At 32.6% G+C, this 21,557-nt stretch overlaps 1 protein-coding gene across 1 annotated transcript; it reads left to right on the top strand.

The window, feature by feature from the left end:
* Positions 1-7: 7 nt before the first annotated feature.
* Positions 8-1,051, top strand: LOC140176102 (uncharacterized). The gene has a single exon (XM_072205976.1). It carries the CDS (start codon positions 8-10, stop codon positions 1,049-1,051), a length of 1,044 nt encoding a protein of 347 aa, XP_072062077.1.
* Positions 1,052-21,557: the final 20,506 nt, after the last annotated feature.

Here is a 21,557-nt window from a genome sequence, read left to right as displayed (position 1 = left end):
CAATCCGATGCAAGATCCAGCAAGTCCGTATTTTTTGCATCCTGGTGAAAGTCCTGGTAATCATTTAATTCCAGTTACATTGAATGCACATAACTACAACTCTTGGAGCAGAGCCATGTTGTTAGCCTTGAAATCAAAGAACAAATTGAAGTTCATTGATGGTTCGATAACAAAACCAAATGAGAATGATCCCTTATTCGAAGCCTGGGAGAGGTGCAACACGTACATTGTGTCATGGATAAATTTGTCTTTGAGTCCAGATATCGCAGGAAGTGTCATATGGAATAACAATGCCTCAAATCTTTGGAGAGATTTAAGACGCAGATACTATCAAGGTGACAAGTTCAGAGTGGCTGAATTACAAGAGGAACTCTTTCAATTGAAGCAAGGAGATGCTAGTATAACAGCTTACTACACAAAGCTGAAATTGATTTGGGAGGATTTGGACAATTTCAGGCCCGTTCCTAATTGTGAATCTTGTGATTCAATTTGTTCTTGTGGATTGAAAGTCATGAGGGAGTATAGATGCGAAGACCACACAACCAGATTTCTCAGGGGACTTAGTGAACAATATTCTGTTCCTAGATCACAATTGATGCTTATGGATCCTCTGTCTGACATCGACACTGCCTTTTTCATGCTCACACAGCAGGAGCGACAATTTAATGAATCTCAAGAAACCAAAATCTTCCTCAACAAAGCAACATCAAACTTCAATGATGATAGAAATAAAGGGAGAGGCAGAGGAAGAGGAAGATCTAATGCAACTGGAAGAGGAAGAGGCAGTAGGATGCAGTGCACCTTCTGCGACAAACCAGGACACACAATTGACACATGTTATAAGAAGCATGGTTTGCCACCTCATTTGAGGCAAAGGCAGTTTAGCAGCATCAATTACATGGCTGCTGAGGCACCTGCTGAGAAGAAAAGTGATGATGATCTCAGCCAATGCAGTCTAATCTATTGCCAGAAGAAAGCTAATGACTCGTCAAGCCTCGATCTCACTCCACACCAAAAGGAAGCTATCATCAAACAACCATTTCATGTATAATTCACATCACCCACATCTGATTGTTGCAGCAGCTGTAACAAGAAATAAAGCACCTGCAGATGATGCTCATTCATATACTGCAACGCATGCACTTTGGCATTTTAGATTAGGACACATTCTCCAACACAGATTAGAAATAATGCATAAAACTCATCCTGTTATTGCTTGTAATGAACAAATAAACCCATGTAATTCGTGCCACTTGGCAAAGCAAAAACGATTGCTTTTTTCTTACAGCATTACTGAATTCCTCAATTGTTTTGATCTGTTACATGTCGATATATGAGGACCTATTTCAACTCCTTCAATACATGGTCATAAATTCTTTTTAACCATAGTTGATGATAAGAGCAGATATACATGGATTTTTTGCATGAAAACAAAATCGAAAACCGCGGAGCTTCTTAAGAATTTTGTAAAACTGGTTCAAACTCAATTTGAAAAGGTTGTAAAATGCATAAGAAGTGATAATGGTCCTGAATTTTCTCTAAAATCCTTCTATGCATCAAATGGCATCATACATCACACATCATGTGTTGAAACTCCCCAATAGAATAGGATAGTGGAGAGAAAACATCAACACATTTTGGGGGTAACTAGAGCACTACTTTTTCATTCATCCATGCCAAAATATTTTTGGAACTTTGCCACAACACTTACTGTGCATTTAATTAATATACAACCTAGTCAATTTCTCAACAATGCATCCCCTTTTGAAGTTATTTTCAAAAAAATTCCAAGCTTATCAAATTTAAGGATTTTCGGATGCTTGGCATATGCATCAACACTTACAAATGGCAGGACCAAACTAGACCTAAGGGCTAGAAAATGTATTTTCTTGGGATTTAAAGAAGGCACCAAAGGCTTTACTCTCATGGATTTGAAGTCTAAAACCATTTTCACATCTAGAAATGTGATCTTTTATGAAAACCATTTTCCATATTCCACACAAGAAACTGATTTACACAATGCAAATAATGACCAAAAGCATAATACTCAAGTGCATAATTTTGATCCATTTGCATATGACTTTCTTTTTGTTGACAGTAATTTCTCATCTTCAATGCATGAAACACGCAGCACTGCTCAGAACACTCCACAACTGTCTTTTCATCAAAACTTTGACACAAACACTTACACACCCGAACACATAGCATATACTGATCACAACAGTCAAGAACCACGCATTCATGCACCTACACTAGATAACAACATCAATGTCCATTCATTACATGCATCACCGACACCAAATACCAATGCCCAAATTGCACTTAGAAAATCATCTAGGGTCAAACGAATACCACCTTACTTAAAGGACTACCATTGTAAGATAAATAGCACTGTTTCCACTTCCAATGCTCCTAGTAGGTATCCGATCTCACAACACATTTCCTATGATGCACTTAGTCCAAAGCACAAAGCTTTTTCTCTGGCCGTCACTACCAATGTTGTTCCTCGTGACTATGAGGAAGCTGCTGATCACCCCTGCTGGAGAGAAGCAATCCAAAGTAAACTGGAGGCGTTGGACAAAAATCAAACTTGGCGAGTTGTGAAACTTCCTCATGGCAAGAGAGCCATAGGATGCAAGTGGGTGTTCCACATCAAATTCAACCCTGATGGGACAATTGAACATTACAAGGCTCGATTAGTGGCCAAAGGTTTCACTCAGATTGAAGGAGTGGATTTCATTGACACATTCAGCCCAGTGGTTCGTATGACAACATTAAAAGTAGTATTGGCTCTGGCTGCGGCCAAGAATTGGCACATCAAACAATTGGATGTAAACACGGCTTTTTTGCATGGAGACCTCAATGAAGAAGTCTATATGAAGCTGCCACCAGGTCTGTAACATCTAAATGTTGATTCGAATTCAGTTTGTAAATTAGAAAAGTCTCTCTATGGATTGCGGCAGGCGAGCAGACAATGGAATCTGAGATTAACAGAAACTCTGAGCTCAACTGGCTTCAACAAATTAGAATCAGATCACTCCCTGTACACCAAAATCACTGCTCAAAGTGTCACGATCATCATGGTCTATGTCGATGACTTAGTCCTAACCGGCAACGACCTTAATGAGATTGAATACATTAAAAGACTGCTGGACCAGAAATTCAAGATTAAAGACCTGGGTGATCTCAAATACTTTCTGGGTATGGAAGTGGCAAGATCCTCAAAAGGAATTCACTTGTGCCAGCGCAAATATGCAGTTGACATTCTAAAGGATCACGGTTTTTTGGAATGCAAGCCTGCCAGCACACCCATGGACTACACCTCTGCTTCTAAGTTGTCTCGGAACAGTGGTACATCGCTTGAAGACAAAATTCATTACAGACAACTAGTTGGGAGGCTGCTCTATCTAACCAACACCAGACCAAACATAGCCTATGCTATGGGGAGGCTTAGCAAGTTCATTGATTGTCCCACCGATGTTCACATGCAAGCAGCTCAGAAGGTGTTAAGGTACTTGAAAGGATGCCCATCAGTTGGCCTTTTCTTTGCAGCAGACAATGATCTCAAAATCACTGGTTTTTCAGATGCGGATTGGGCAACGTGTGCTGACTCTCGAAGATCCATCATTGGCCACTGTTTTTATCTTAGAAGATCCTTAATCAGTTGGAAAAGTAAGAAACAGAGCACCATTGCTAGATCATCTTCAGAAGCGGAATATTGTGCGTTGGCTCTTGCAACTTGCCAAGCTCAATGGCTATCGTATATCATGCGGGACTTGGGAATGCCAGTCATAGAACCTATTACATTGTTCTGTGATAACAGATCTGCCATCCACATTGCCACAAACCCTATCTTTCATGAGAGAACAAAGCATATAGAAGTAGACTGTCATACCGCGCGCAACCAACACCTCTCTGGACTCACCCACTTAATGCCAGTGTCCTCTTCGAACCAATTAGCTGATTTTCTCACAAAAGCTTTGGCACCTGGCCCCTTTGCAACTAATATTTTCAAACTAGGACTCTTAGATATTCATAGCCCTAGTTTGAGGGAGGCTGTAACTTAAGTGCAAGGAACAAATGCTGAAATTGTGAAGTAATTATTAGTGCCAGCTGTTAAGAAGTGTAGTTAGTTGTAGTTAGCTTGCTGCACGTGTTAATATGTATAAATGGCTTGTGAAACTCTTACTGTAAAAGTTAGTTTTCATTTTTTATCAATTAGAGAACTGCACAATGCTAATTCTCATTTCTCTTCCAATTTTACATTCTTTGTAAACACAGCTCCTCCATTTTCAACTTCTTGGTTTTCTTCCCAATTTAATTTCTGCTTCACTCTTGAACTCATACAACAGAGTCTAATGAGAGCTTGATCCTCTCTTCCATAAAATTTCACATTAGTAAATATATTTATCCAATATTTTCAAGTGTAAAGTCGTTCAAAATTTAATTTTAATGACAAAATAAAAACGAGAAATAGTGATGAAATTTCTAAAAGGAGAATATATTTAACTGATGACATCAGTATTAACAACTAGTTTATAAGTTATTTGATGTATCTTTGGTCATTATTACTAAAAGGTTTTCTTTTAATAATTATTTTTATGTGTATGATATTGTAAAATAAAATCATAGAAGCTTATGATTTATCTTTAATACTATATCTATAATTGAAAATAAAATTTTTAACTATTATAATTTAAATTAAATTAAGAATTAATATTAATTATGATAATCTAATTTATTTTATCTAATAATAATCAGACATGTTAAAAAGATATATTTTATCCTTTATTTTAAAGAGAATTAGATAGAATTTTTTATTCCAATCTACTACTTCTTCTTACTGTATTTTGGGTCTTGCTATAAAGTAGTTTTTTTTCATTAGTTTTTTTTTTTTCTTCCGTGATTTCTCTTTAATTACTTGTAATAAGAAAGGAAACAAATAAATAAAATGGGCAAATTGGCGAATTTTTCTTGAGACCATTTAATATTTAACGTTAGCTTTATTTCCTTCTTCTTAATATATGATATTCATCTCTTCTATTATTTTAGAGTAATTCTCCACATACAAGTGATTTTCCATACAAGTCATATAAGCTATTTATATTCATGCCGTTTCACGGTTTTTTTTTGTGCCTCTTTTTCTTCTTCTTTTTTCTCCGTGCTTCCTCTTCCTCTTCCTCTTCCTCTTCTTTTTCTGAGTCTCTTTTTCTTCTCTTTCTCCCTCTTTTTTTATTGAAATTTCTTCTCCTCTTTTCGTTTTCTCTTTCTCCTTCATCAAAATCACCAGAAAAAACGGAATAACATTATTCAAGGTACGTTTCTTACCTTCTCTTTCTCCTTCTTCTTGCTACACATTCTTCTTCCTCTTCCTGTTCTTTTTCTTCATTTACGTGCTTTTCTCTTTATTTTCTTTTTTCGTTATTTTCGGTTTCCATTGTTTTTTGACATCAAGCTCTGAAATCGTTTTTGAAGAAGAAGAAGCAGCAGCAGAAGATGAGGAGGAAAAAGAGAAAGAATTCTGAATTATGCATAAGGTGTACTTCAACGAATTTTGGGTGTATTTCTTAAATTCTTTGGGTGTATTTTTGTAATCCTTTGGGTGTATTTCTATGATTCTTTGGGTGTATTGATTTCAAGAAGAAATATACTGTTTCTCCCTATATTAGGTGTATTTCTTAAATCCTTTGGGTGTATTTCTGTAATCATTTGGGTGTATTTCTGTAATCGTTTGGTTTATTTCTGTAACTGTTTGGGTGTATTTTGTAATCCTTTGGATGTATTTTTATAATCGTTTGGGTGTATTTTTGTAATCGTTCGGGTGTATTTTTGAAGTTCTATCATCTTCAAAACAATTTCAAAGCTTGATTTCAGAAACCATGAAAATCGAAAAAAACAGAAAAAAATCAAAAGCAAAGAAAGAACACTTTTCCATACAAATCATACAAGTCATTTATATTCACGTTTCTTCTTCTTCTTCTTCTTGTAAGACTTGTAAACAAAAATGACTTGTATATGTAATACTCCTCATTAATTTTAGACCATGTAACAAAATTTCACACTACTTACCTTCCTTAATCTTAACATTATATCTACCTTTATTATTCCTAAATTTACTGCTGATCTGTTTTTCTCAGATAATATTTTCTGGAAGATATTGAAACCTGTCCGTAGCACTCTGAAATTTTGGCTCAATTTAAGCAATTTAAGGCAACAGAGGTTATTCAAACTCCCGTAGATTATAACCGACATGAAACACGCAAAAAAAATATTACCATCATGGAACAATTGCTTTAGTTAGAGATATTTATCGAATAAGTAATTTGGGATTGGTCGAGTGGTTAGTTCACTCGTCCACTTAAATAAATGTTGGTGGTTCGAATTCCATTTTGTGCATACAACAATCCATTAGCCAATGACAAATTTTTAAATAGAGCTCAAATCCGTGACGAATTAATTATTAATCTGTCAGATTGGGAGATATTGTGGATAAAAAAAAATTATTTGTCCAATACAAAAAGCACTTCCAATGATCAGATATTATAAATCATAGAATTGTATTCTATGAAATTTATTTAGTATATTCTTTAACATTTTATGTGGAGCTAATGTCATCTAGAGAAAAATTAAATCGTTAGGTATATTTAAAAAAAAAAGCTACAAATGCTAGAAATAAAAAAAAAATTTACCCTTATTTTTATTTTATCATCCTACAAAATATTTTATAATTATACTATATATATATATAAAATAGCCATTAATTTTATCACTTGCCATATATAGTATATATAGTGAGTTGCACACAAATTTCTTTTTCGACCAAACAATATGAAAAATCAGCAAAAAGAAATTCGATACTTAAGACAATTTACAATCTCAAAATTATAATATTTAAATTTGGAGAACTTTGTTTTGTGACTTGTATATTATGTGTATCAATCCTGCTACGTTACCAGCAGTACGTATTTCTGTTAATTTCTGTTCACTCTTATTTATAATTGTATTTAATGAAAGTATCTTTATAGATGTGTTTAATAAAAATATTTTTTTATGGCTGTATTTAATAAAAATATTTTTATAAATATATTTTTTGAATTTGTCTCTTTATATATGTATTTAAAATATAATAATTAATTATTATTGACAATAAATTAATAGATAATATATTAATACCTTATACTTTTTTTTTGTGTATAAGTGAATAAGTCGTTTGTATTTTGCTATTTTATCTTTGAATAATGCATCTGTTGTGGTTTTGAGAATCTGAAAATCAATACCGAAGTATATCGCAGATCTTTTCGTTTAGTTTTGTTCAACCGACTATATATATATATATAAAATAAAATACATATTAAAAAATATATAAAATAATATTCACAGATATACCTAAATACATAACAACTAATCTAGTTATTAATTTTAAATGCACATATAATATTTTTAAAGAATAAATAATTATTTTTAGCCATAAATGATTTAGCCATTAACAAACTAAGCATAGAAAATTTAAATAAATTTTATGCCCACGAATATTTATATATGTTTGGCAAATCTAACCAATCATTACTTTATTAGAGACACTGTTAATTTTTTTTATCCTGGTTGGCAGTTAAATATCCAACGTGGCAAAAACTCTTGATGTTCACGTTACAAGGCTTTCTTTCTTTCATTACTAACCATCTTCTCCAATTGAAAAGTCTAATGTCCAAAATCTGAAATCCAAATTGCAAAAATTTGAAATTCGAAAACGGATTTGACCTTCAAAATCCCTTTAAAGAACGAAATCATGAAACTCAATCACAACACTCCTAGTTTGTATGCATGAAGCTATCTAACATTCAAGTTTTTTGAATAAATAAATAAATTAAAAATTTCATTAATCACTTAGCAAAAAGAAAAGATGCTAATTCCAAAAAAATAAAAATAAAAATTCAAACCACCCAAATTAACTCCCCAAAGCAAAAAAGTTTAAATGCAAATAAAAGAACTGTTCTAATAAGATTTATTAGGCTGCTTTTAAAAAAGATATTAAAATTGAAAGACAAAAACTAAAAGATAAAGACAGAAAGAAAAAGCAAATTAAATTAAGTCTTTATCTATTGTATTTGGTATAAAGTGTTTAAAATTGAGTTACGTCTCAGTATCTTATTAAAAAAGAAAAAGTGAGGTTAGATTTAAAATTTAAAATATTGAATGAAGTTAATTTTGAAAATAAATGTTATTAAAATTTTAATTTTTATCTCTAAAAATTTCAGTTACTTATATTTTCACTTTTTAAAAATACTGAAAGAAAAAAGAGACAAAACAAAAACTAAATAAAATAAAGGACAATTTACATAAATAAAATGATTGAAGGAAAACGTTACGCAAATATAACATTAGCAAACTTCAGATACAAATGCAACAAATGCAATTGTATATAATCTGCTACACCTTTAGCGGATTATGAGCAGAGTGGCTTATTATATAAAACTGTGTAATAATAACAACCAATATAGCAAAATAAACGAATTGACACAAAATGTAATCGTCGACTACTATAATTTTACATATTTAAAATTTTCATGATTGCTATATTTTAATTTTTTAAATTTTCTCTTTTATGTTTCGGTATTTTTTATTACCAATAATGATATATTTTTCACTTTTTTTTTCTTAAATTATAATCTTTTGTAACGTATTTTGATGTCGTCCGATCCATACTATTTTTCTTAAGCTTATAATGTATATGATTTTTTATCTATTCAAATTTTAAAAAAATAACTTGACATGTTTAAATTTATAAGTATTCAATTGTACTCCATTATATTTTTTCTTCACTTTTTCTTTTACTTTTCTTTTATACTTCGTTAATTAATTAAAAAATATATAAGTTTTAGATATATTAATTTTAGGATATATTGATAGGTCTTATAGGAGCTACTATTAGTGGAATAGAGTTAATCCTAATGGTTGTTGATGATAATGCCAAAAATAATCTTGGATTTATTTTTGTTTCTGTTTCTCTATTTTTCTTTTTTTTTATTAGTTATTGTATTCTCTTTATTGCTCCACCTAGTTGTGTTGAATTTATTTCTTAAAAAAAAATAAGATCTACTTTATCCCAATTTATATGTGTAAATATTGCAGCATTAAGAATCTTGTTAGTTGTCATCACCCCTACAAATAAGATGTTCTTTAGTTTTTTAAAAAAAAATCAAAATTAATAAATAAAATTATTACATATTGTTAAAGTTAAAATAAAAATAATAATATTGTTATTCTTATTTTTAAAATATACTATTTTATATATATTTTTTAATTTTATATTTATATAAATTTATGAAAAAGAGTAATATTATTCATTCTTTGTAAAAAAAATCTTATAATTCAACAAAAAAAATTTATTGGTTTTATTTCTAGTTATAAAGGCAAATAATGCTACAATATAGAAACAAGTTATCCTCTCTCTTCAAAAAAATATTGACAAAAGAAAATATCATAGACTTTAAATCAAACTCTCCAATTAATGTTCTCATGATCAGTTGATTTATCATCATTATCTCTAATTAAGTATTCATTCATACCATGACCAAAATAAATAAACTGCATCTATAGAATATTAACTCTCCAATTAATGAATTTATGATGGGTTGATTCATGCATCAATATCTCTAATTAGGTATTTATTTATAAAAGAGTAAAAAATAAATAGGTTTTTAATTTTTTTTAATTATGAACATTTAAATTTTAAATTTAAAACACCTAATGTCTATTATAGTATTTTTAAATTTTAAAAGTTATTTTATTAAACGTATTTATTGTTATTTGTGTTTATTAAAAATCATTTTTAATTTAATTTATCAAATACATATGCCTATAACTTTTAAAAAACTAATTTTTAAAAATTAGCTTTTACAATCTATTTGTACAAATGACGATTACATTTTGTATCAATTCGTTCATTTTGCTACATTGGTTATTACACAGATTTATATAATAAACCACTCACTCTCCTCATAATCCGCTACAGGATGCAGCGGATTATGCTTTCACAAAATTTGGTCATAAACCGCTATAGGTGTAGCGGTTTATGTTATGCATGCTCTCAACGTAATCCGCGAGAGGGTATAGCGAATTACTTACATTTGGGTTTCGCTACACGGTATAGCGGATTACATACAATTATATTTATTGCATTTGCGTCTGAAATTTATCAATATTGTATTTGCGTAACATTTTTTTTTCAATTATTTTATTTATGTAAATTTCTCTAAAATAAAAATTCTTACGATGAGGTAACATTTGAAAGAGAAAATAAGATTAAGAGATAGAGATTGAAGGATAAAAACGAAGAGACAAAAACTTAATTAAATCTTAATATTGTGTTTAATATAAAACGTATAAAACTAAATTATATGTCAATAAAAATGACCAAATTTTCTTTGGTAATAAATTAAAAAGAATACTGAAACATAAAAGTCCTAACTCTCTTCTCCTCTGTTCTCTTTCTCTCTCTGTCGTGTGCTTTCTCTCTCTGCTCCAGTTTCGCACCGTGCGGTACCGCGCCTCCGTGTTCGAGCTCCAATTCCGTGTCTTGTAGTGTGTCGCCATCGTGTCAAGTTCCACGTCATGCTGTGCAGCTTCTGTTCTCGTCTACGCGGCTCAGTTCCAATTTCGCGCCGCCTCTACTCTTCTTTCTTTTGTTTTAATTTTGAAATTCTGAGACTGTTGAATCTATGTTTATGTGATTAAGTTTGTTTTTGGTGTCATTATTGTTAGTGGTGGTTAAATTTATTGATGGTAGAGGTAACAGGTGAGCACGGGTCGGTTTGGTTCGGGTTCATGGTAAAATTAGAATCGAACCAATCAAAATATAATTGGTTCGTTTTGGTTCGGATTTGTATTTTTTTATATATGTACCCGAATCAAACCAAACCGATTAAGAACGGATTAGTTCGGTTTGGGTAATTGGGTATCCGATGACTTTGAAATTTATAAAAAAAAAATCCAAATTTTTATTTTAAAAATTCAACAAGTACAATAAACATGTAACATCAATAGAAATAATCCAAACATGTTAAACACTAAATACATTAAAAACTAAACTCATTAAAATCCAAAATATTAATAGTGAATAATCTTTGTCTAATGAAAAAGTCATATATATTTTTTATTTTTTTATTTAATTAATATATGATCGGCTTCGCAAGTTGGTTCAGGTTCCGCACTCCCAGAACCGATACCCAAACCAATTACTAATAAAGACTATCGGTTTAGTTCGAGTTGAATCTAAGTATCCGTTGATTCCAAAATCAATTTAATTAGTTCGGTTCGGGTTCGGACAGGTAATCGAGTACCCGCTACCCGTACTCACCCCTAAAAGGTGTGATGGTTATGCTTCGGTGATGGCGAAGGCAATAAAAATAGTTATTTATTATATTTTTAAATATTCTAATATCATGTCAATTTTAATCGAATCTCTTGTAATTGTAGTTTCAATCTACGTTTTGGGATGTCATTACAATGATAATGCAATAAACATATTAAAAACAATTTACTAAGATAATTTATTAAAGATTTTGAACTAGTAATTATAATTATACCACATGAAGGCAGAAAATTAGTCGTCACTTATTCCACTGCTGCACTATTAATACATTCATCATAAAAATGGTTATCTTAAAGTAAATTAAACAAATTATTTATAACTAAAAAATATTTATGTTCTTTTTAAAATATTTTAATTTACAAAATAATAGAAGGAAAAATATTATTTATTTACTAGAAGTAAATACGTAAAAAATAAACTTTATTAAATTTTGGTTTGACAAATTGCAGTGAAAATTTGAAAATTAATGTAGTTCTCATAAAATTGGATAAAATTAGTCTTAAAAAAATTTAAATCAGAGAGGCTCTCAATAATTTTGATAGCTCAAGAAATTCTCAACGCAAAATTAGTCATTCTGTAAAAGAACTAATTTATCTTATTATAATAAGATATTTTTGATATCTAATTGATATGTAATAAAATTTGTTAAAGATTTATTTGTCTGTACACATTAATTTTTTTTTTTGAAAACGATAGAAAAATTAATTTGTCTAACAAAAATAATGTTCAAGATTTTTAAAATAATAATAATTTATTGAGGATCAAAATATTCAATTTAAATATCTATTCTTAATTTTATAATTCAAATTAAAGATTTTTGAGAATTTGTATGCTTATTGCTGTTTCTTTATGCTAAAGATGAACAAAAGCTCAAAACCAAATTATGTATAAATAGATGAGGAGGAAAAAAAAAGGAAAGGCTAGCCTAATTTGGCTTGTACCATGTAGTATAAGGTTAGTGATGATGGTAGGTTGAAGAAAAAAATTAATAAACAGAAATTAGTATAATGTAATCCTAATTGATCACTATAGACTTTTTGTTAACTAAAAACAGACGTCAACAAAATATACAATAATTATTCTAGAACAACAATATTTAGAGCAATTTTAATAAAATATTTTTGGAGTATCATTTTGGATATTTTTAAGAAATTAAATAAATAATTATTCTCCACGTACAAGCGTTTTACCTATATAAGTCATATAAGTCTATATACTTCATTTCATCTCATACGCGCCTCTTCTATCACGTCTATTTCACGCGCCTTCTAATTTAACCGATTTTTCAATCAACACACGAATATATAACTTCTTTCTTCGAAAGAATTTCGTTTCCTTTTTTGAATTTTCTCTGCATTTTTCGTGCCTTCTCTCTGCATTCTCTTTCGTCCGTTTCTCTCTATGTAAAACCCGCAAAACTAGTAAATAATTAATGAATAAATTAATTATTTAAAGAAATTAGAAAAATAAAATTTTATGATTTAATGAGATAGAACTAATTAAAATAAGAATTTTGACACTAATTTTAAATAATTTGGCCCAAGATTGAGCCGAATGGGCCAGTCGAACCGGACCCAAAACAGACCCAAGGCCCAACCCAAGTTAATAAAATAAAAGAGCTTCAGCTCTCTCTCTCTCTCTCTCTCTCCCCCCTCCCTTTTATTATGAAACATGCTGAAAACTTTAAGGGGAGGAGTAAACAAGGGTTCAAACTCTTGGTACCAAATTCAATCTCGCTCAAATAATTTTTTAGTTGTTTTGATGTTTTAGGGTCAAATTAACTGGAGAAAATTAGTGAGTCTTGCGCAATTGATGCATAAATAAGGTAAGAACCTCAAATCCTTGTTGATTTATGGGTTAGCAAGCTTAAATGTTGATTATAGTGATATGTCGTGGGATTAGATTGAATATTGTTGATTTGAAGAACATTAATGATGTTGGGAGCTTAGTGGTTGGACCTTGGTGGTGGAAATTTGGTTCGAAGAGGCTTTGGGGCTGCGGACTATTGAGGAATGTTGTCATTGGGGTGTCTTTGGATTTTACGAGGAATCGACTAAGGTATGGTTTAAGTTTCATTTAAGTACTGTGTAATATGATGTGAATTTCTAGGTTAGATGCCCCTAGGATTAAGCTTGAATGATATGTTTGAATGGATTGATGTGAGTAGAGGATGCATGAAGAAAATTGATACTGTATTTATGAAATTTATATTGGTGTTGGATAATTATTGTGTGTTTATAAGTTATGTTGAATTGATGAAATATTGGGCCGGAGGCTGTGAATTTTGCCCGGAGGCCAGAAAAAGGTAAGAACGGTAAGTGATGGTTGATGATTGGTGATTTAATGAGATGATGAATTGAATTATTGATGTGGTTGGTTATTGAAATTCAGTTAATATGTATGTTGGTTAGTAATCTTGAGATTGTGGTTGAGGTTGTGATGCGTAATATTGTATGGTTTAGGTTTCTCGTATTTAATATATAATGTCTTGTGAAAACTTAGGCTAGATGACCATATGATAGGAATGAAGGTATGAGCGTGTAAATTACTTAGTGCCTTAATGATAATTATGAACCAAGTTGAGTATGGGTTGTTGTTTAATGTTGGGGATAGAAATTGAATGTTAAATGATGATTTAATGATGGTTGACAAATTGATCATAATGGATATGTATATACGATAGTATGTTGGTGGTTGTTGGCATAATTGTGAAGCTTATGTATGGGAGTTTTGTGAAAGTGAGGTATGGTGGGTGATTGAAGGGTACGATATTGTATTAATGTGATATGGTGTGTTGTGTTGCTGAATATATGTATAGAAGGTTGGGATTGAGTTTGGTTTTTAATGAAACTTGAAGTTTGAGGTTTTTGTGTAAAATTTATTTTTGGCCGAACTTTAACGAGCCATAACTTGGCTTCCAAACCCCCAAATTATTTCAAATTTATTTCATATAAAAATTGGTCCATGAAGTTTACGCTATTTGAAGAACGGATGAAAAATATTTTAAAATGAGAAAGTTATACGCGTCAGAAGTTCGGTATGTAAAGCTGAAATTCTGCAGACTTAGTCATTTTTACTGATCTGCACTGTATGCGTATGCGAAGCCCTCCAAACGCGAAGGGTGGTCTCTAACTGGCATGTATGCATATGCGGATGAGGCAATGCGTACGCATAATAAACAAAATTACACGTATGCATACGCATATACACATGACATGCGTATGCATAGTCCTGTTTTTTAGCAAATGAACATTTTGTGTTTCAAACCCAATTTTGAACCTCCAAACTTCTATTTTCATTCTATTAACCCTAGATCTTATTTATAAGCCTAGTAACAAGATAGAGTTAGAAAATGGTGGTAACTTGGGAGTGAAGTAAGTTTTGAAATGATGAATTATGTATGAAAATACAATGATTATGAATAAATGTAAAGAGGTAAAAATGACGAAATTGAGAATGAATGAACATGTTGATGATATGGATGTGTTAGATGTGGGAAGGCAATAGGGCGCTAATTCCTCGATTCATTCTCCCGCATTCCTGGTGATTATGTTTTGTGGGATGTAGGGAAGGCGGTAGGGTGCTAATCCCTCGATCTTTTTCCCCTGTATTCTCTGTGTTTGTGATGTGTTAGATGTGGGGAAGATAGTAGGGCACTAATCCCTCTATTCATTCCCCCACATTTATTGTGATTGTGTTTTGTGGGATGTGAGGAAGGTGGTAGGGTACTAATCGCCCAACGTATTTCCTCACATTCTTTCTCTCTCTGTCTACAAGGTGGTAGGGCACTAATCCCCCGACCGGTATGGTACGGCCTCGCTAGGGGAAGGTGGTAGGGTACTAATTCCCCGATTTATTTTCCCCTAGTGTATGCCTCCAGGAGAAGGTGGTAGGGCACTAATCTCCCGATTTTATGCCTCCTGAAGATGTGCAGTCGAGAGACGGTATCTGGGTTAGCTACCGGTGTGTCGGGTTTTGGCAGTTAACCGACGCGTGAGCTCACGGCCAACAGGAAAGGCATGCATCATGTGCATTTGTATCCTTTATTTGAGTGTGCATTGTCTTGGCTTGCTTAATTGTTTATTCATGTTAATTGCTAATTGCTTACTTGTTTTCTATGCTTTCTGAATGTGTTTGACTTGTCTGTGCTGTTTGTCTGTGTGACTCTATTGGTGTTTTGGAGGATTATGGAGGAAGAGAAATCGTTGAGGATTTGGCTCTTGTTTTATTCGGTTGGAAACTAGTGAAAGTATGAAGCGAATTGGGTTAGAATAGAATCCCCTATGATAGTGGCCAAGTTATGGATTAGTGAGAACTTAGGTTGGATATGATGAGTTAAGAAGTTTAAGATGCTTAGTGAATTTATATTATACTACATTGTATTTATTTGGCACTTTTACCGTACTAGGAACCCATGGATTGGGGGTTCTCATTCCGTATATATTTTCTGTTTTTCAGATACAGGTCTTGGTGCTCGATAGTGAACTGGATTCGTCTGAATGACGGCGAGTTTATCTGATTCTGTTTTGTGCTTTTAGATCTCTCCCCTTATTTTGTAAAACCAACTATGATGTATGTATGTATGTATTCTTTTAAAACTTGCCTATAGAGGCTTTGATGTATTTTGGGAGAGATAGGATTTTCTGTTGTTAATTGTTTTAACTCTGTAATCCTAGTCGACCTAAACTTCGCGGGTCATGACTAGCGGCTAGTATACTTATATTTATGTCTATTCTTTTCTATTCTATTTCTTCCTTATATGCTTTAGTTATTTCATCCGTTAGTGGAACGCGTTGAATTTTCTTATGCTTCGATACGTAGTGTTACAACTTCGCGATTTTATTTTCACTCTTTTCAGGCTTCTTGATTAATACTCCTTTCAATTATACTTATAATTATGTATTAAAAATCCACCTGGAGAGTCGTACCACCTTATTATCATTAACTTATGACTCGATCATAAGGATTTGAATATTAGGGTGTAACACTCTGCGTTCTCTTTCGGCGTTTTTGTGTGTTTCTCTCTGCATTCTCTTTCTACGTTCTTCTCGATTTCCATTATTTTTGAAATCAAGCTCTAAAATAGTTTTGAAATCTAGCTCTGAAATTGTTTTGCAGATAATGAATGATTCAAGTTCAGATTGTCAACTCAACCAGAGCGAAGTGGATTTTGAATTTGAATCCAATGAAGTCTCTAAGGTGTGGTTCAATCCCAGTTAATGTTTTTGTTAGTAATTTATGATTTCTGGAGGTGAATAATATTGTGAACGTTGCCTGTGAAATTTGTTTTTCATTGTTGATTGTTTGAATTGTATGTAATGTAGTGGTTCTGATGAATCTGTGGTATAAATAAAAAATATTTAAGTGTAAAGTAGAAAAGTTTGGGAGAATTTACATGTTCTGACTTTTTCAATTGACCGAGGATAAATTGTCTTATTATTTTAGTTGAATTGTTTTAGTTTGATGATGAGTCATGAATTTGATTTTTGTTGTTTTTTATTATGATTTTATAGTTGTAGTTGCATTCTATAGTTTATGCTAGCTTTAAAATGGCGTATTGTGGACTTTTTTGGGTGTATTTTGTAGTCTCTCTGCGATGTTGATGAGAAGTTTGTTCCCAAGGTTGGGATAACTTTTAAGATGCTTGAAGATGCTACAAAATTCTACAAGGATTATTTGAAAGCTGCAGGTTTTTCTACAAGAGTTCGAAGCACAATAAAAATGGTAATGAAATTAAGAACCAATTGATTACATGTAGCAGAGAGGAAAAATGGAAATCGAAAATATCTCCGACCGAGAAGACAAATTCCTCAGCTGGTTTAAATTGTCCTGCAAGAATTTTATACACATGAGGACATTGGTGTTTGGATCATTTCGAATGTCGTGTTGCATCATTCACATCCCTGCTGTCCAAATCAAGCAAAGATGCTCAAACAACACAAGAAACTAAGCATGTCCGTGCGTCGTACGATAGAGAATAACGAGGAAGCCGAAATCAGACCAAGCAAAACATACCAATCATTTGTCGCAGTAGCCGAGGGTCACCGCAAGTTAAATTTTATCGAAAAAGATATGAGAAATTATATCACAAGAGAAGTGCAGAATGTTTCGGAACTAGAGGATGCAAAAGAATTCGGGAAATAGTTATTAAAAATGAAAGAGAAAAATCAGAATTTCTTTTTCGAGCTCAAACTCGAGCATGATCAGTCGATTATGATTGCTTTTTGGGAGGACGCAAGGAGCAGGGCCACCTGCAAGTATTTCAGAGATGTTATTTCATTCAATACCACCTACAATACAAACAAGTAATATTCTGTTCTAGTTTATGCTGTCTAGGTTTTTAAATCTGTAGTAGAGGTGTACATTGCATGTTTTTGGGTGTAGAGAGAGATTATTTGGGTGTATGTAACAATTTTATTTCTATGTCGTTGTAATCAGGTATAATCTGATTTCTGGTTCTTTTGTCGGAGTGAATCACCACGGTCAATCAACACTTCTGGGATGCGCTTTGATGAAAAATAAAAATACTCAATCATTCAAATGGCTCTTCGAATGTTTGCTTCGTTGCATGGGAGGAAATGCTCCGAAAGGCATTCTCATCGATCAATGCGCATTGATGCAAAGGGCTATCGAGGCTTGTATGCCCACAACAATTCACCGTTGGTGTATTTGGCACATCATGAAGAAGATTCCAAGCAAATTAAACGGTTACAAGGGACACCAAGAAATCGAACAAGAGATGAGCCATGTTGTTTAGAACTCTCATACGAAAGAATCATTCGATAGGAATTAGAATAATTTTCTGATGAAGTACGATCTTGGGGACAACAAGTGGCTTTTAAGTAATGCTATTTTTTAAAATCTGTAGCAGAGGTGTACATTGCAAGTTTTTGAGTGTATCCTAGTTCTGATTTAGGTATTTTTTGTAGAGCTTTTTGAAGACCGTCATATGTGGATTCCAGTTTATGTCGATCACCACTTCTGAGATGAGATGAGAAGCACACAAAAGAGTGAAAGCATGCATACTTTTTTTTAACAAGTTTATTACGCGGAACAACTCACTTATCCAATTCGTCAAACAATACGACAATTGCCTAAGAAGCAGGGAGCAAAGAGAGAGAGAATCGGATGCCGTAGATTTTCACACCATAATATCGTGTGCAACAAAATTCTCAATAGAAGCTCAATTTCAACACGTGTATACTCACGATAAGTTCAGGGAAGTCCAATCACAATTTAGAGGAAAGGTGAATTGCATCACAAGATCAAAGAACTCCGCCCTAGGCTATACGGTATACGAAGTTGTAGAACAAGTTTCCAACTCAACATTCAACAAGTTTGCAGTTACATTCGACACCGTAGTAGCCAAAGTTAAATGCTAGTGCTTATTATTCGAGTTAAGAGGGATATTGTGCCGTTACGCTCTAACTGTATTAAGCTTTGAATGAGTAAACAAAGTGTCACCGAGATACATATTAGAACGATGGAGCAAGAACCTAAAGAGGAGACACACACACATCAAGAGCATCTACGACGAGCCTCTATTGGAGCCAAGAAGCAAGATATTTGACAAATTGGTATTTTGTTTGTAGAATATATGCAAATTTATATCAGAATCTGAGGAGTTCACCGCAATTCTGCACCATGCTTACGATAATGCCATGGTTGAGATGCAACAACACAGAGCCAAAAGCAATGGAAAATATTCGTTATCTCACGAAATGCTAACTTGGAAGTCATTACAAGGTTTAAAGCCCTCCATGGGTGAGAACAAGAGGGCATCCCAAAAATAGACTAGGTTCAAAATTGGAAAAATAGATTGCAAATGCTTCAAAGAAAAAGAAAACGAAAGCTCTAAGCGAGGTAAAAGTGATGTTCTTTAAACAGGGTGGGATAATTGTGTTTATTATTGTTAATAGTTTTTCTAATATGTGAGTTTATTTTTTCACAATTGAACCTTTTTTTATGGTGGATCAGTGGTGCAATCAAATTCTAGCCAATATCATGGACATGTTATGAATTATCAGTTCAGAGATCCATAGCACAGGATAGGTTTTGGGGTGTAGAGTGATACTATTTGGGTATATCGATGAATATTTTTTGGTGTATTATGCATGCTCTTGTTTTTGACATTCTTTTTTTAAAAATGTTGTTGTTTGTGTTAGAAATTAGTGTCTTGAAGAGATTTGTTTTAAATTTATAATACATATACAATTCAATTTCTAAGGAGGGTAACAATTCAAATTTCTGAATTTTCATAACTCCTGGTTAGATGTTCCATGGAAATAAGTAAGCACACAATTTGGGTGTATTCCGGTTATTTTTGGGTGTATAATAATAGTAATTCGACGTATTAGTATGTTTGGTCTTGTTTTTCTTGATTTTTTTCAACCTGTAATTGACAGCTTTTGAATATAGCAGAGACAGCTTGGTAGAAGTTTATTTATGCAAACAAAATTTATAATAAGATTGGATTAAATATTCACAAACTATACAAAAAATGTTCAAATTATTCACAAACTACACAACATTCAAACTAATCACTGTCAATATCATCTGAATCTATTTGACAATACAAACTCAATAATGCTGCAGAATGCTTTGACAATCTTATTGCTTCACTTTGTCGAACGGTTGTATCTCTATCATGATTCATCTCATCAAAGAGAATTCGCGAAGCGTATTCAACTCTGAAGTGGTCCACCTCTGCCTACAGTTTAAAGAAATTTTTTTTGTTGAACTCTGTTAATTTAGTAAAGTAATATAGAGTCATATACTTCTAAACACAATTACCTGTGTCATATTGTCCCAGTGATATCTCCCATTTTTAATGTTTTCTGGCTCAATTATCTCGAGCCATTTCATTACATAAATGGTACAATCAATACTGAAAACAATAAATTAGCACAATAAAATAGGACAACAAGAGAAAACCCAAAATTTTCAGAGAGAAAGATTTATACCTCATTTTCTAGCCAAAAATGTTGATATACGGTGGTTTAATTTGATCATCATCTTTCTTAAGAGGTTGCTCTCTGCATATGCCCTCATTCTAGAAATTACATACCGCTAAAAACCAAACACAAAGAAAAATATATGAAAGATTACATTTAAAACATGAATACACCCAAAGGATCCCATAGTACACCTTATTTTGAACAGCACCATACCCAAATATTATAATGATAACAACAAACTTATACCGAGGATTTTTTAGAGAAAATGGAATTAACTTACAACAAATGTATTAAACTTCATTCTGGATGGGGCGGGACACTTCTTGTTATAGGGGTCAAGAATACAAAATTTTTTCTTTCTAACATCAGCAATCCATATCCACCAATGATCCACGTAGCAAACAGGTACAAATATCTGAAGTTTGGCCAGATTGCACAGTGTTTTAACTTAACAAAAGAATTGTGAAAAGAAATTTTTTAAACGAAAACTTACGAATAGATGGGATCCCAATTTTTTCAGGTCCAAAAAAGGGATGAACATTGGTACACGAAATTGTGATCTCTGGCAATGGCGTCAAAAACTCAATACGCCCGTTCATAATCTCAATTCTTCTTCACAACTTTGTACAACTAACCAGCAAGTACACTGGGTCGTCCAAGTAATAAACCTTACGTGAGTAAGGGTCGATCCCACGGAGATTGTCGGCTTGAAACAAGCTATGGTCATCCTTGTAAATCTCAGTCAGGCGGATTCAAATGGTTATGGGATTTTGATAATTAAAATATAAATAAAATATAAAATAAGATAGAAATACTTATGTAATTCATTGGTGAGAATTTCAGATAAATGTATGGAGATGCTTTGCTCCTTCTGAATCTCTGCTTTCCTACTGTCTTCATTCAATCATCCATACTCCTTTCCATGGCAAGCTGTATGTTGGGCATCACCATTGTTAATGGCTGCTTTTCGTCCTCTCAGTGAAAATGGTCCAAATGCACTGTCACCACACAGCTAATTATCTGTCGGTTCTTGATCATGTTGGAATAGGATCCATTGATCCTTTTGTGTCTGTCACTACGCCCAACACTCGCGAGTTTGAAGCTCGTCACAGTCATCCCTTCCCAGATCCTACTCGGAATACCACAGACAAGGTTTAGACTTTCCGGATCTCAAGAATGGCCGCCAATAATTCTAGCTTATACCACGAAGACTCCGATCTTTCGGAATG

The sequence above is a fragment of the Arachis hypogaea genome, chromosome 11 (assembly GCF_003086295.3).
Source record: "Arachis hypogaea cultivar Tifrunner chromosome 11, arahy.Tifrunner.gnm2.J5K5, whole genome shotgun sequence".
In the NCBI taxonomy this organism is placed as follows: Eukaryota; Viridiplantae; Streptophyta; class Magnoliopsida; order Fabales; family Fabaceae; genus Arachis; species Arachis hypogaea.
Note: the sequence above shows the minus strand (reverse complement) of the source record. Positions and strands in the feature narration are given on the sequence as shown.